This window comes from Amphimedon queenslandica, unplaced genomic scaffold (genome assembly GCF_000090795.2).
Source record: "Amphimedon queenslandica unplaced genomic scaffold, v1.1 AMPQUscaffold_13399, whole genome shotgun sequence".
NCBI lineage: Eukaryota > Metazoa > Porifera > Demospongiae > Haplosclerida > Niphatidae > Amphimedon > Amphimedon queenslandica.
Window position 1 is genome coordinate 69,904 of NW_003546365.1, and position 9,950 is coordinate 79,853.

At 34.1% G+C, this 9,950-nt stretch overlaps 2 protein-coding genes across 3 annotated transcripts in view; one reads left to right on the plus strand and one right to left on the minus strand.

Moving 5' to 3' along the window:
* Nucleotides 1-4,511, plus strand: part of LOC105312833 (contactin-2-like) — a 7,800-nt gene extending 3,289 nt beyond the window's left edge. Inside the window, exons 6-13 of the mRNA XM_019996779.1 lie at nucleotides 781-1,053; nucleotides 1,231-1,364; nucleotides 1,415-1,559; nucleotides 1,627-2,193; nucleotides 2,254-2,382; nucleotides 2,526-2,568; nucleotides 3,791-4,178; nucleotides 4,265-4,511. Coding sequence (XP_019852338.1) covers nucleotides 781-1,053; nucleotides 1,231-1,364; nucleotides 1,415-1,559; nucleotides 1,627-2,193; nucleotides 2,254-2,382; nucleotides 2,526-2,568; nucleotides 3,791-4,178; nucleotides 4,265-4,330 — 1,745 coding nt within the window. The 3' untranslated portion in view covers nucleotides 4,331-4,511. The remainder of the gene's footprint in view (nucleotides 1-780; nucleotides 1,054-1,230; nucleotides 1,365-1,414; nucleotides 1,560-1,626; nucleotides 2,194-2,253; nucleotides 2,383-2,525; nucleotides 2,569-3,790; nucleotides 4,179-4,264) is intronic.
* A 293-nt stretch (nucleotides 4,512-4,804) lies between these two features.
* LOC100633301 (cell wall integrity and stress response component 2-like) lies at nucleotides 4,805-9,944 on the minus strand. Of its 2 annotated transcripts, none has more exons than XM_011405769.2 (8): nucleotides 9,913-9,944; nucleotides 9,488-9,787; nucleotides 9,114-9,230; nucleotides 8,942-9,049; nucleotides 6,047-6,080; nucleotides 5,455-5,545; nucleotides 5,293-5,400; nucleotides 4,805-5,233 (listed from the first exon to the last, which is right to left on the minus strand). In XM_011405769.2, exons 1-8 carry the CDS (start codon nucleotides 9,917-9,919, stop codon nucleotides 5,159-5,161), a joined length of 840 nt encoding a protein of 279 aa, XP_011404071.1. In that variant the 5' UTR covers nucleotides 9,920-9,944; the 3' UTR covers nucleotides 4,805-5,158. The 2 variants fall into 2 exon arrangements, with proteins under 2 accessions (XP_011404071.1, XP_019852339.1); XM_019996780.1 differs by having other exon boundaries at nucleotides 9,114-9,272.
* Between the last annotated feature and the right edge of the window lie 6 nt (nucleotides 9,945-9,950).

Consider the following 9,950-nt stretch of genomic DNA (forward strand, 5'->3'; position numbering starts at 1 on the left):
GGTTACACACACACAACATTTCATATACAACTAGTCACACAGAGTGTACTCACTGGGAACCATTCCCCTGTACATGTACATATAAGCATGTGTTTGTTACTCCTAGTAGTAAGTTTGTTTCTCTGGAGACACTTATTGATAAGTTATTTGATAATTGAATTGTTTGTTAATCACTTACTACATTGTAATGAGTAGTGAGTAAAAGCCTGAGTATTCAGTACTATTGTAGTACTAATGGTTACGCTGGTATGTCTTCAAACTATAGATAAAATGTATATCTACGTGACTCTTTCATGATATTTGACATTAAGTGTTAAATGGAGGCTGTAAAGTTGCCTTAAATCATGAAAGTTCAAGTTGTTATCATTCTGTTATTATTTAATTATTAATACCTGGTTTTTAATGAGGCATGACAGACAGTCCCTCTCCTACACAGTGACCCTCTGATGTCACGATCCTTGCCCTGCCAGAAGAAGCTATGAGCTATAGCTAGTTCTACTATTAAGTTGTTAAAGTTAAATGTAAACTGATTTTTATTCACTGCACACACACACACTTTTAGCTGCATTCTTCCTTTGATGTTAGTATAAGGACTAACTGCTTCATAATGAGTGCTGCTAATTGTTTGTTGATTGTTTAGTTATTATTTATATTTGATAATAATTGTTTTATTATTGCCAAAATCTGTAGCAGTAATGTATACAGTTAATCAATAATTATACACATCATATATCTTGTGTTCAGTTAGCCATCACTAATGTTTCTCTTCCTTTCCATCAGGTCCACCGCAAAGTTCAATGACTTCTTCAGTAGCCATTAGACTAATAGAAAATGAGACCATTGGCCTATTCTGTCGGTTCACCAGTGTCCCCTCGGCTACTGTACAGTGGTATAATGGATCTCAGTTATTAGCTGATAATAATGATAGGGTCATCCTCTTTTATGATACGCTAAGGATAACATCAGCTAGCGTCAGTGATTCTGGAGTGTACAAGTGTAGTGTCACTAATGAACATGGAGGGATCACTTTATCATATAATGTCTCTGTAATTGGTAAGGGATTTATGTTAATAGTAATTAATATTAATTATCATTAATTATCATTAATTATTGACCTTTATAGATCAATGATTGTAAATAATGATACCATAATGCATTCTTATTTTTATTTATTGTTGTTATTGTTGTTGTTTTAATATTTATTTTATATTTATCTTTTTTATTCCCCAGGGACTCCTCCTTCTCCAAAAAATGTTGCCTTAAGCAATGTTACTCCATTCTCAGTCTCGTTGTCATGGTTACACACACCTACATCAATACTCGTTAAACCTGATTGGTTCGTTATTAAAATAAACGGAACTCAAGTAAGAACACAAAAATAACTAATAATCATTATTCTTGTTTTATTCTGTAGGTGTTAAATGTATCTGGTGAACTTACCACAGCAACAGTCAATGGATTGAGCCCAGGAGGTTATTATTCTGTGGAAGTGTTTGCTGTTAACACTGCAGGTGTTAGCAAAGCATCGGAACTAATAACATTCAGCACAAATAAAACTGGTAAGAAAATAATTATAATGTTAGGAAAATATAATATCAAATTCTCCTCTCTCTCTCCCCTCTTTAGTTCCATTGTTAGCATATTTCAATGTCACTGCACTAGCAGGTGGTAGGTCTATACTACTGAGGTGGTCGTTGCTCTATAATGGCGGCTCACCTATCACCTCATTCACTGTTACAATCAATGACCTGGTCACTTTATCTCCTCAACTTGATACTGGTTCTTTTATAATGGCTGATCTTGAGCCACTGAGTGTTTATGATATCACATCTTCTATCGCTAATCTGATTGGTCAGAGCTCCGAGTCTGTTACCATAACAACCGCTAGGGGTCCTCCAAGCCAGCCAACTACACCCTCAGTAGCTGATGTTGGTATGACTGACGTTACGTTGCAGTTTTCGTTCCCCTCAATTGGTTCTGAAATTATTAATAATTATATTGTTAATGTGTCAAGCACTGAGTCCGAACTGGTTACCGTGAGGGTTCCCGTTACTAGGCAACCGTTGCCGGGGGAGAACATCACCATTTTGGTTACGTCGCTAAGTAAAGGACGAAGCTATTCATTTTCTATTGCAGCAGAGACCCAGATTGGAAGAGGAGAATTCAGTAATTACACAAGCACTGTGACTACTGGTAAGTATATAATGCTTATAATGTTTTTAATGATGTTTTAATTATTTTATTATTTTATAGGCACAGATTCAATGTTATTGTATTATATAATTGTACCAATTTCAAGTATATTTGTTTTGGTGTTGTTGCTGCTGATTGTGTCGATGGTTTGTTTGTGTGTTATTAAAAGAAGACAACATACTAAGCACAGTAAGTCATTTTATTACTATTATTATTTTTATTTTTATTATTTTATTATTACCGGTACTATTACTATTATTATTATTATTATTATTATTATTTATTATTATTATTATTTTTAAATTATTTTCTCTTTTGTTTTCTTATTTCAGCAATCACAAGATTCAGTCGGCGGAACATGTACACTAGCCACATGTAAGTCACTCCTTTACTTCTTGTTCTTTCATCTCTTTCAACCTTACCTTTGTACCATGTCCACTAGTAAACAACGGGGAGTAACTCCTTTCTGTACAGCTAGTACATGTACAGTCATGCTCTTGTTCACAGTTACTCAACCACTGCTTCATTCCTATGTACATGTACAGTGTAGCTACAGGAGATGACAATAATAATAATAATAATAATCTTTGTGACTTCGAATGTTTATTGAGGTCACTATGGAATGGTAGAATGCATGTTCTTGAACATATTTACATGCTCTCAAGTTTCGTGAAATGTTTGGGTTGGATTTTTAGTTGCCAAGAAATTTGGGCAACGACCATTGGGTTATACTTGGCCAAATTTTACCAAAATGACTGCGAGAATTTTTTTAAATTTTTATAATTTTTTCTGATACATGCTCACGTTTTAAAGTTGTTTTTCAAGTTTAAATTGATTCCAGTCATATTTAGATTTTTTTACGAATTTTTAAAGTTGCTCTAAAATCGAGCCAAAGTCCCTGTACTATAGTAGCAGGGTCGTTGGCCAAATTTTACCAAAATTGGCAAGGAGAGATTTTTCAATGTTTATAATTTTTCCTGATACATATACATGTTTTTAAGTTGTTTTTCAAGTTTAAATTAATTTTGATCATATTTGAATTTTTTACAAATTTTTAAAGTTGCTCCAAAATTGAGCCAAAGTCCCTGTACTATAGTACAGAGTCGCAGACCGAATTTACCAAAAATGACTAGGAGAGATTTTTTAATTTTTATAATTCTTCCTAATAAATATTCATGTTTTAAAGTTGTTTTTCAAGTTTGAATTGATTCCAGTCATATTTAATTTTTTTATGTATTTTTAAAGTTGCTCCAAAATCGAGCCAAAGTCCCTGTACTATAGTACAGGGTCGTGGGCCAAATTTTACCAAAATTGGCTAGGAAAGATTTTTCAATTTTTATAATTTTTCCTGATACATATACATGTTCTTATGTTGTTTTTCAAGTTTGAATTGATTCCGATCACATTTAGATTTTTTATGAATTTTTAAAGTTTCTTAAAAATTGGGCCCATGGGCTATAGTACAGGGTATTTATCAAAAAATGGCTTTGAGGAAATTTTTCATTTTTATAATTTTGATAATGTTTATTACTATAGTAAATACTATTGTTATTATTAATTTTATTATTATTATTATTATTATTATTACTATTACTAGGTTTCCTTCCTCATCGGTCTGTGATAAAGACTCTCAGCCAATTGGTTCTGAAGCCGACTCTCCTCCTCAGTCTTCCCTAGGACTAAGAGAAGAACCGCTAGTCCTAACTCATCACCGAACACAATCAGTTTCATCTAACGCCTCAAGTCACTTCACGTTACAATCTCGTAAAGCCCCAGGGGGAGGGAACGACCCACCTAACAACATGCTCCTTTCCCCTTTCTCTCCTCCTCATGAAACTGCTGATAGCGCTTATGGTGGCTCAGCTGAGAAAGTGAATCACACTTACGCTGAGATCGGAGGAGGAGGGAATAGTGTTACTTCTGAGAAGCCATTCTTTAATTCTCCACCGAACATCAATAGACCATTCTTCTCTTCTGCTCCAATGGTTAGTGAATAAACTTTTAATTTTAAATTGTGAGAAAATAATGTTTATTTTTTTTTAATTTAACTTTATTTTTTCTTTTTTTTCAGATCAATAAGAAGGTTTTCGATGCCGATATTTTTCCCAGCATTCATAATTATGCAACTGATGTGTAATCACTTCTTGGTTTAATCAGACTTTATCATTAATCAGACTCTATCATTCTCTCTTTCTCTCCCCCCTCTCTCTCCCTCTCTCTACTTATCAACAATCATTAGTCACTCTCGATCTATTTATTTGTCCGTTTTGTATTTTAGTCTCATTTATATTCATTCATGTTCATTTAATTTTTGTAAATTTAGTTGATTTAAATGATTCTTTATTTAAATAATTAAAAATATTGCATAATAATTCTTCATGTAAACAGGATATCAAAGTTGCTCTTTCACTTTGCAGCATCTTGTAAACACGTGAGCTTGTAACACCTTGTCAACACCTTGTACTGTTAACGAGGTGAGAACAAGGAGCTTGTAATCAAAAAATAATAATTCTTGAAAATAATATAGATTAATTTTTTTAATTCTTGAAGTTTTAAGGTAAAAATTGAGGTTGCTTTTTGGCGCTTATTCTGACATTTACTAATGAATCAGTTACCATAATAATTATTTATTGTAAAAGTCGTAATGAAACAAAATCAGCTGAAAAAATAAGAAAATTAAAAAAGACTTAAAAAAAGAATTAAATAAAATAGCAAAAATTGCAGCTAAAAACAAATCACCTCACGAAACTACAAAAGACATTTTTAAAAATTACTAAAAAATAATAATGAATGAGATGATGGTTCTGCATATAATTATGGTAAAAAAATATCGGCAAAAAATAATAAAAATTAAATAAAATAACCAACACCTATTATGATCAATAATATTGCTATTGCACACCACACACAGTATTGAGAGAGAGAGAGAGAGGGGGAGAGGGAGGAGACTGTCTTGTGTGTGCTTTTATAAAATATCAGAAGCAGGATTAGGAGCATCGTCCTTAGGCTTCGCTTGAGGCTTTATTTGAGCATATTGTACCTTTAGAAGACAAGAAATAATTAATAATAATAATAATAATAATAGTTTATAATATTTACTTCTTCAATTGGTGTTGGTTTAGTGACGGATCCTTCAGGTTTATCAGCAGCTGCAGCTGGAGGCTTCCTTGAAAAGTCTGCTAAATCAGCATAATGCAACTCGGGAGGCTGCATCAAAGAGATAAGTGGAATCATTATAAAATATTATTTTTTATTTCTTACTTTTGATTCAGACGGTTTTGGTAGTTCGGTGGATTTGTCTTGCAATTCAGTTCCAATGTCAATGTCTAGCTCCTCAACTGTGACTCCACCCCTAATATTAATAATATTAATAATAATAATCATCATCATAATTAGATATTTAAAAATCATTAACCGTCCCACCCACTTCTTCCTCTATTGTCAACACAAAAACTGAAGGGAACTTTTAGAATAAATAATAAATTACTATCAAATGAAAAACACACACACACACACACTTACATACATACCTACATACATACATACCTACATACATGCATACTACATACATACATAATGGGTTTAATGTACCTCCATTAAGCAATGTATTGAATGCTTAATGAAACTGTGTTAAGGTTCTATAGGTGATTCTTGTGTGTGAACTGACTCACAGTGAATCGGTTGTTGACTGTGCATATGTGAGTGTGTGTGAGTGTGTGTACACAATTATAATGATAACATGCTGATATAGCAGTGCTTTGTCAGTGTAGATGTATCAAAACAAAAAATACCACCTCCTTTAATCTCTCTTTCTCTCTTTCTTCCCCTCTCTCTCCCTCTCTCTCTTGCTTACTTTTTCCCAGGCCTATCCACTTGATAAGATCCACCTGTAGAAAAAACAAGGAAGAAAAGATAAAATACCAGATTGTGAATCATCTTTGATGAATCATTGCAATATTTGGCAATGTACAGTCACAGGAATTGAAACACACACACCAAAAATGTTACACTAGCTACATGTACATGTATATGTACATGCATGCTTGTACAGCTAAGAAACAGTGTATGAAACACCTTTAAAGTAAATCAACTGTTTACAGTTTAAAGAGGAAATCGTCTCAAAGCTTGACAGGTAGGGAATTTGATCTAAAGCAAGTTAGTTACATACAGTTATAGAAAAAGAATACACGAATGATTCAATGGAAAAGTGACAGCTAGGAGAGAAGAAGGAAGAAGAGAATAACAACATCCATTAACAAACAGTCTCTTTCAATTTTAATGTGTATTGTATACTGGACATAGAGACTTGTTTTCCCTATTCTGATACAGTGAAAGTGAATCTATTGCTAGTGTATGCGGGCAACACGAAACATGGCATAGAAAGGTACACAGGATAGATGACATTTGAAATGATACACTAACACACTAAACAGAAGTGTTATGTTCTTTATGTGTGGGACTCATATTTTGAATAACATTGCAATTTATAATAATAAACAGTAATTAGGCAATATATTCAAAACATCTCAATTAGAGAGAAAGAGAGGGAGAGGGGGAGAGAGAGGGAGGGAGAGAGAGAGAGGGAGAGAGAGGGGAGAGAAAGAGAGAGAGGGGGAGAGGGAGGAGTGCCAGTGATACATCAAACAGCTTTTACAAGCTAAATGTCCATAACAATCACTTCACATCATACTAGCTGACCTTATTTCCTACTAACATCATTCTGGGTATGTACATGTACTGTATATGTACAAGAGTATGTACATGTACAAGGCTGCTTGTACATATATGTCTGTGTGTGATCAGAGTGATCAGGATCATTAATATTTATGGATTAGACTAATCAGTGAGTCCTTATTAGGCCAGTGTAGAGTAAAGAGGCATAGAATGTGTCAACTCACTCATCTTGATAATAAGTCCATAATTCAACACTAGTCATTATTCTATAGTTCACAAACAGTATCGTCATGGCTTATATGTATACATAGATTAGATATAGGTAGTGGTGTTATACAGTTAGTACAGGAAACCCTTTTAAAAAAGGAGATAGGTAACTGAATTAGGAAAACCACAACTAATAGTATAATAACATTTACTAATAGTGTTGTCGGAATCCAAACATGAAGAGTCAGAGCTAATTAAATGTTTATATTATTATACTTGTAAGCAACAAACTTTAATTATAACAAAATTCAAATATTTGCAGAGTTGTAGCTTAGAAATGCTGTTGATAGTAAAGACATTGTGTGTAATTGTAAGAGACGGTTATTGGAAAGAGACAGTTATTGGAAGAAGAGTCAGACCTTGTGTGGTATGTGAGTGGATTGTGATTGTTGCTATTGTAACATGGTCACTCCTACACTGTCAAATCTATCACTATAATTTAAAATATGTGATGTAATAAGTAAGACTACTCACTCAGTTACTATCACCTTCTCTCTCTCTCTCTCTCTCTTTCTCTCTCTCTCTCCCTCCCTCTTTCTTTTATATTACTACAGCCAGGCTATCACTCTTAGCACTAGTATCAAAGTGTCCAATAGTACACACATTACTATTAACTATAGTAGCCAACTGTTGCTCAATAATAGCTATGCCATTAGATCCATACACCTTACAATAATCATAAACTAGCAAAAGACCTCCTCTTACTCCCACAAAGACTGCCAGGAATTTAAAAACCAGCCTACAAGTGGTGCCAGGTCAAAAACACTGTCTAAACACAGTAATCTCAACTGACACTCTATAGAGAGTAGGTGTGGGTATAAGATGTTGTGAAGGATTGCTCAAGTTACTTGTAACAATATCAAATATACAGAGCACTACCCACATTGGGAATACATATACACACACACCCACTATCAATAACCTCTCACTCTCTCTCTCTTCACTAATGTAACATGATCCATCTATACAGTTTACAGACCACCATAAAGGACTAGGCATCACTATCAGTGATTATGATAACAGTACTGACTCTATTACTGGATGGTATGATGTTTAAAGATTGGATTGCAAAGCTTTGCCAACAAGTTCACAAAGTAAATTATGAAGGAATGTAATCCAATACCTCCCCCACCCATATTTGGACAAACTGTTCCAGACCCCCTATTCCTCCCAAAACTCCCCAGACCCCTGTATGTCCCAGACCCCTTGCTGCATGCATGCCCTGAACATGGTTTGTTTACGTATAACAAAACAAGATTGATAACTACTATAATGAGACACTAGTCCAAACAGATAACACACACAATCTTGAACATGTGTACTACACATCCTCTACAAGTACCGCCCCTTGACACTTATGTATCAGAAATAACACAAACAGAATGTGGTCGGTCTCTTATCTTATATTTTACAGCTGAGAGCACTTTGTGGATAGTTACTGGCCACTTTGAAAGTTTAAATAATCATTAATAAAAACTGACTCAGATAATGTCCAACAAACCCAACAGAGCATTATACTGACTGGTTAAGTGGAAACATAGTATTGTCATCATTGTGTTTTTTTAATAATAATTATGGGCTGTGGGTTGAGAAGACTATTATTCATTTGCTGATAAAGGTGAATCGAAACATGAGCAAGCAAAGGGCAAACAAGACAAAAAGAAAAAAGGAAGAGAGAGAGGGAGGGAGAGGGAGAGGGAGAGAGAAGGAGAGGAGGATACAGTTATGGACTAATACAATCATCCCACAAAGTAGTTAATGATGTGTATAATTCCCAAGGACCATAAAAGAACACATTAGCACATACCTCTGTTCTTATAATAGACATAGAACACAATTAGACCAATTAGCACAACAACAGCCAATAGAATGATAACAGCAATAATGATGCCAGCAATAGCACCAGCAGACAAACCTATAGAGGAGAGAGAGGGGGGAGGGTAAATAAGAGTGTGGAAGGAAGAGAGAAAGTTCCTTACCACTTCTATCAACAGTTGCTGGTGTAGTAGTACCAGTAGGTAAAGGAGTACTAGACATAGCCTCTGACATAGTAGCAGTCATACTAGCAGTAGGGCTTACTGATGGAGTAGATGAACCTGCAGTTGATGTGGATGATGCAGTAGTGGTAGTAGTGGATACTGTTTGTACATGTATAGTGTAATGTAGTGTAATGGTATGGAATGGATAGGAATGGTTGTATTGGATTGCATTGTAATGTAAAGGAATGGTTGTTGATGATGTATAGAGAAGAAGAATATAAAACAATCATCAAAAATAAACAATAATATTATTGCTACTACAAATAAGCACAAAAATAACAACAACGGAACAAAATAATATTAATCACACTCACTTGGATCAATAGTAAAGATTTGAGGATGATTAAGAACATCTGAAGAACCATATTGATTGATGGTTACTATACTGACTGATACTGACCCACCATTAGGTATACTAATACTAATATCAACAATACTATTAGCCTCATAACCATTGAACTGATGTGTAGTAGAATTTATAGATTCATCAGATGTGTTAGTAGTATTAACAATAAACTTAATATTAGTATCACCAGGATACATTGTACGCACTCTTAATACTAGTACACCAGGAGATGTTACATTACCAGTAATCACTGGAGATGAAGGAATACCTACAGAAAAGGAGAAGGAGAGTGGGTGAGACATGAAGGGAGACTAAACTATCAAGATAAACTAACAACATGTATAACCAAAAGCAACATGTTTACATTTACTTTATGTTGATATTCTTTCTTACCTTCCATAGACACAATGTTATCAATAATCCTAACATCA

Excerpts from the sequence above, each read along its gene's own strand:
- LOC100633301 (XM_019996780.1), bottom strand. Across the intron at positions 9,273-9,487 it reads AATCTTTACTATTGATCCAA|TATCCACTACTACCACTACT; the intron begins GTGAGTGTGATT and ends ATGTACAAACAG. Across the intron at positions 5,401-5,454 it reads CAAAACCGTCTGAATCAAAA|CCTCCCGAGTTGCATTATGC; the intron begins GTAAGAAATAAA and ends TCTTTGATGCAG.